The 5,503-nt window shown below is 50.6% G+C and overlaps 1 protein-coding gene across 1 annotated transcript in view; it reads left to right on the top strand.

The window, feature by feature from the left end:
- Positions 1–1,549, top strand: part of dlgap4b (discs, large (Drosophila) homolog-associated protein 4b) — a 17,701-nt gene extending 16,152 nt beyond the window's left edge. The window contains exon 12 of the mRNA XM_056438468.1: positions 272–1,549. Coding sequence (XP_056294443.1) covers positions 272–517 — 246 coding nt within the window. The 3' untranslated portion in view covers positions 518–1,549. The remainder of the gene's footprint in view (positions 1–271) is intronic.
- Positions 1,550–5,503: the final 3,954 nt, after the last annotated feature.

Consider the following 5,503-nt stretch of genomic DNA (forward strand, 5'->3'; position numbering starts at 1 on the left):
TCGTCTCTCACCTCCTCCCTCTCTCCCTCTCTCCCTCTCCTCCTCTCTCCCTCTCCTCCTCTCCTCCTCTCCACCCCTCTCCCTCTCCTCCTCTCCTCCTCTCCTCCTCTCTCTCTCCTCTCTCCTCTCTCCCCTCTCCTCTCTCCTCTCCTCTCTCCTCACTCCTCTCCTCTGCTCTCCTCTCTCCTCCTCTCCTCTCTGCTCTCCTCTCTTCCTCTCTCCTCCTCTCCTCTCTCCTCCCCGTCCGTCGTCTTGGATCCTCGCCGCGCAGGGCGAGGAGAAGGAGGCCGCGTCCAGGAAGCCCGGTAAGGGCCGAGCGCCGGCGCTGGGCCGCGAGAAGAGCGCAGACTCCGCCTCCTCCTCCTCCTCTTCCTCGGCCTCGGCGGAGAAGCAGAGGCACGAGGCGTGCAAGCGCCTGCTGGCGGCCAAGAAGGCGGCCTCGTTTCGCCAGAACTCGGCCACGGAGAGCGCCGACGGCGTCGAGATCTACGTCCCCGAGGCCCAGACCCGCCTCTGAGGGAGGAAGGAAGGAACTAGGGATCGAGGGAGCGACGGGCGTCGCTGGAGTGCCCATCAAGAGAGGAGTGGGACACTTGCAATGCAAACGACTCCTCTGAGGGACGACTGGGGAGCAGAGGTCAGGCGGAGCATGGGGGGTGAATGGGCGCTACACACTCACACACACACACACTCACACACACTCACACACACAGGTATAGGCTGGTCCTGGTGGAGTCGAATAATCCTCTCAGGAAAAGTAACTTTTAGAGACTTTTGCTGCTCAGCCGATGAACTTTTTTTTCTCTGTTGATGAAACTCGTTGATGAAGATCTTGTTACCACGACAACTACATCCTAGAGGATCCACATGAAGACTGTTTTTATTAAATAAGATCTATTAAGTGGACGGAGGGCACGCGTCTCCATCATCCTCCTCTTCCTCACTGGCCATCTTGTAGCTTTGCACACCACCCTGTGGCCATCTCACACACACACACACACACACGGCGGTGCACTCGCACATGCCTGCGTACGTCTTCCTTCTTATTTATTAGTTTTAATCTACTCGTCCTTTATGTTTTGTATGAATCCATGTAGATCTGGTTACTATGAATATTTTTAGGATGATGAAGGGTGTTTATATAAGCGTTCAAATGTGTCAAATATCTGGAGAATCTGTAAAGTTTGAGTTTCTTAATGATTTTTAAGCAGAATGTCGGCGGCCATGTTTATTGGTAATGATTCTGATCTCCTCGTGATTCCGGGTCGTGGTTCCATCGTCTGAAGCTTCTTTAAGTGCTTTAAGAACCTCGCTCCTGCGATCTCACATTAATGCAGAGCTTTTATTGAAATAGGCTGATTTATGCAGGGTAATGTGGTTCATTGTTTTTGGGGACGCGGGTTATATTTTTTATATACAAATCATTTGATTTAATTTTCCTCCAAATCACGTCAACAGCCTCAGCCTGTCTTCATCGTGTCGTTTCCCCACATTTTACCTTCTTTTTTAATTCAAAGAAACAGATTTAATTAAAACATTGCGTGCATTAGTCGTGTGTTTTCATCATTTCTTAAATGTGACTTAAATGTTTCTTCTTTTATTTTTTTAAATGGAAGACATAAATAAGCCAAAGAAATTAATTCACCTTTTCAAATCGAACGTATTTAGACGTCGGCTGCAGGGACGAAGCCCCGCCCCTTCTGTTTCCACATGAATATGCACCTTCCCCCCCCAGAAACTGAACTAGAAACGTCCATCACTTACACCTGAGTGGGTGCTCAGCAGCAGGACCCCCCCCCCTCCCTCCTCCCTTTCTCAGACGGAGTGTCTCATTTCTGACCACTAGGGGGCAGCAATGGTTCTTTTCCATCCACAGTGTACTGCATATGCATGCAGTGAAAAGGCCCTGGACATGTGTGCAGTACACACACGTGTACACACAGGTCCCAAAACAAACTCCCCCCCCCACCCGACCACAGTTCGTCCCTCCCGCCCCTCCCGTCGTTGGTTCCTCCCCAAATGCTAAGCAAACACAACTTCCCCTTCCTAATTGGTTATGGTAAACCACCACAATGGCTGCTGGATGCCGTTCACACCTACTCAGAACCCCCCCCCCCCACACACACACACACACACACCCACACACAGAAGAAGAAGTGCAGCCTGAGGCTTTTGAATAGGAATCTGATGCTGTTATCGCTCATCTCTCTGCTGATGGCCGGCCTTTGTTCGGCCCGTGTGACTCAGGGGTGTCAGTCGTCTGTCAATGCACCATCCCCCCCCCCTCCCTCTCCATTCTCGTGGGGTGGGCAGCATCGTTAGCACCTGAAGGCCTTTTGTGTGACTCGACCTCCGTTGATTTGATTTGTGGTGATGAGTCGTCCTGAGCTGTGAGGTCAGAGCGACAGCAGAGACTCAACATCCAGTCTGAGGGGGAGAGAGTCGTATCCATGAGGAGGTGCAGGGCGGCGCCTCCTCTACACCTCTCTCTCTCTCTCATCCTCCACCCGAGTATCATTTAACATTTAGACACCATCACAACACATCATTCCTCTTTTCTTCCATATTTGTTTTATTTTTCGGGGCCCAAAATCTGAATGTCAAACTTCCTCAAATAAGACGGATCAAACTTCTGGAGTACGACGAGGGAAGGAGGAGGAGAGGAGGAGGAGGAGAGGAGGAGGAGGAGGAGAGGAGGAGGGTAAAGTGGACGTGGGAAGGATGGGAAAGGGGAAGGAGGGAAGATGGGACAGTTGGAAGAAGGAAGGAGGGAAGGAGTTCTGCCATCTAACCGTTACAAACTTAAAAGAGTTTTTCCAGACGGTGAAACTTCCAATACACACATAAGGGTCTCCTAGGTCTAGTCTCCTAGGTCTAGTCTCCTGGGTCTAGTCTCCTAGGTCTAGTCTCCTAGGTTTAGTCTCCTGGGTCTAGTCTCCTGGGTCTAGTCTCCTAGGTTTAGTCTCCTGGGTCTAGTCTCCTGGGTCTAGTCTCCTAGGTCTAGTCTCCTGGGTTTAGTCTCCTGGGTCTAGTCTCCTGGGTCTAGTCTCCTAGGTCTAGTCTCCTGGGTTTAGTCTCCTGGGTCTAAACTCCTCGGTCTAGTCTCCTGGGTCTAGTCTCCTAGGTCTAGTCTCCTAGGTCTAGTCTCCTGGGTCTAGTCTCCTAGGTCTAGTCTCCTGGGTCTAGTCTCCTAGGTCTAGTCTCCTAGGTCTAGTCTCCTGAGTCTAGTCTCCTGGGTCTAGTCTCCTAGGTCTAGTCTCCTAGGTTTAGTCTCCTGGGTCTAGTCTCCTAGATCTAGTCTCCTAGGTCTAGTCTCCTGGGTCTAGTCTCCTGGGTCTAGTCTCCTGGGTCTAAACTCCTAGGTCTAGTCTCCTAGGTCTAGTCTCCTAGGTCTAGTCTCCTGGGTCTAGTCTCCTAGGTCTAGTCTCCTAGGTCTAGTCTCCTGGGTCTAGTCTCCTGGGTCTAGTCTCCTAGGTCTAGTCTCCTGGGTCTAGTCTCCTAGGTCTAGTCTCCTGGGTCTAGTCTCCTAGGTCTAGTCTCCTGGGTCTAGTCTCCTGGTCTGGTCTCTAGGGTCTAGTCTCTTGGGTCAGGTCCTCCTGGGTCTGGTCCTCCTGGTCTGGGTCTAGTCTCCTGAGGTCTAGTCTCCTAGGTCTAGTCTCCTGGGTCTAGTCTCCTGGGTCTAGTCTCCTAGGTCTAGTCTCCTAGGTCTAGTCTCCTGGGTCTAGTCTCCTAGGTCTAGTCTCCTGGGTCTAGTCTCCTGAGGTCTCCTGGTCTGGTCTCTAGGGTCTAGTCTCTTGGGTCAGGTCCTCCTGGGTCTGGTCCTCCTGGTCTGGTCCTCCTGGTCTGGGTCTAGTCTCCTGAGGTCTAGTCTCCTAGGTCTAGTCTCCTGGGTCTAGTCTCCTGGGTCTAGTCTCCTGGGTCTAGTCTCCTGGGTCTAGTCTCCTGAGGTCTCCTGGTCTGGTCTCTAGGGTCTAGTCTCTTGGGTCAGGTCCTCCTGGGTCTGGTCCTCCTGGTCTGGGTCTAGTCTCCTGAGGTCTCTTGGGAACATCGACTATATCACCAGAGAAGAAACCAAACCCACTTTAATGTGAGCGAGTTTCACAGCCCCCCCCCCTCCCCCTCCACCGAAAAACAACCATCACATTAGCATCTGTGCTTTGTTCCTTTGGGGGGGGGGGGGGGGGCTCAGGCCACAAGGGGGGACACAGCAACAAGTCTCAAGAGATTCTAAAACATTTATTTTATGAAGCTCTTATTTTGAAGGTGTTGTGAGGTTGTGACATGAGGAACACACGCAGAGCTCATGTGACATCAGAGAGTTCTTTGATATTAACATTAAAATGCCCCCCCCCCCCGAAACCGTCTTTTACAACGCTGAGATCTATAAGATAATAATATTTATACTGTTTAAAGGTTGTTATAATAATGTGTAATAATGTAACTTTCAATAAAACGCACACAATACTTTCTCAATGAGTTCATCACGTGTGTGTACAGTATGTTCAGTGTGTGTGTGTGTGTGTACAGTATGTTCAGTGTGTGTGTGTCCCGGGATGTTTGTGTGTCAGTGTGTGTTTTTGTGTGATACAGGTACAATATGTTAAGTGTGTGTGTGTGTGTGCGTGTGTGTGATACAGGTACAATATGTTAAGTGTGTGTGTGTGTGTGTGTGTGTTTTTACTGGTGCAACATTCACCAACAAGTTGTTGTGTGGCTGTATTTTGTATTTCCAGAGAGGCAGTTCTGTTATATTGTTTGTTTGTTATTGTTTGTTTGTTAGTTATTGTTTTGAAACCTGCTAAATTTAAAATACAGCTTTAAATCTGTGTAGATATTCCTGTAGATGTTAGTTCCTCTGCAGCCTCAGGTGTGTATTAAACACACATCTGTCACCACAGGTACATTCTGTTTATGTGTGTTTTTCGGAGCTGCTCCCGCTCCTTTGGGATCTCCCGGAGAAACCGAACCACCGTCGCCATGATCCACAGAACTTGAGCCCGGTTGCGTTCCGAGCCGGTCCCGCGCGCTCCCGGTTCGACGCTCTTTGCACGATTTTTTTCTGATTTATGTAACCGGAACATTTTGGGTTCAACGTGACGTAAGAAAAAGAAAAAAAAGAGAGAAAAAAGAACCAGCAGCCCGTGTCGCCGTCTCCCGCTCGCGGGGTGGGAGGAGGGAATCGAACCCGCGGCGGTTTCCCCCCTCAAAGAGCTGCGTGCACGCGCACAAAAAGTGGGACTTACATCGACGTTAAACAGAAGAGAAAACGCTACATTGTTTCTAAGCGCGGCGGCGCGGCGCTTTGAATGAAACGTCCTCCCGTCACTCACGGTTACGCGCAGCCCGTCTGCTGTCTGGAGGAGCGCGCTGATTGGCTAACGGCTTGAGCACCCGGAGGCGCGCGAGGGAGGCCCGCGATTGGCCGACAGCTGTCGGTGGAGGCGGGATCATTTCAGCAGCGACTGTCAAGATTGGGAAAAGAAAAGAAAAAACGAGACAAAAA

The sequence above is a fragment of the Pseudoliparis swirei genome, chromosome 18 (assembly GCF_029220125.1).
Source record: "Pseudoliparis swirei isolate HS2019 ecotype Mariana Trench chromosome 18, NWPU_hadal_v1, whole genome shotgun sequence".
NCBI classification, from domain to species: domain Eukaryota; kingdom Metazoa; phylum Chordata; class Actinopteri; order Perciformes; family Liparidae; genus Pseudoliparis; species Pseudoliparis swirei.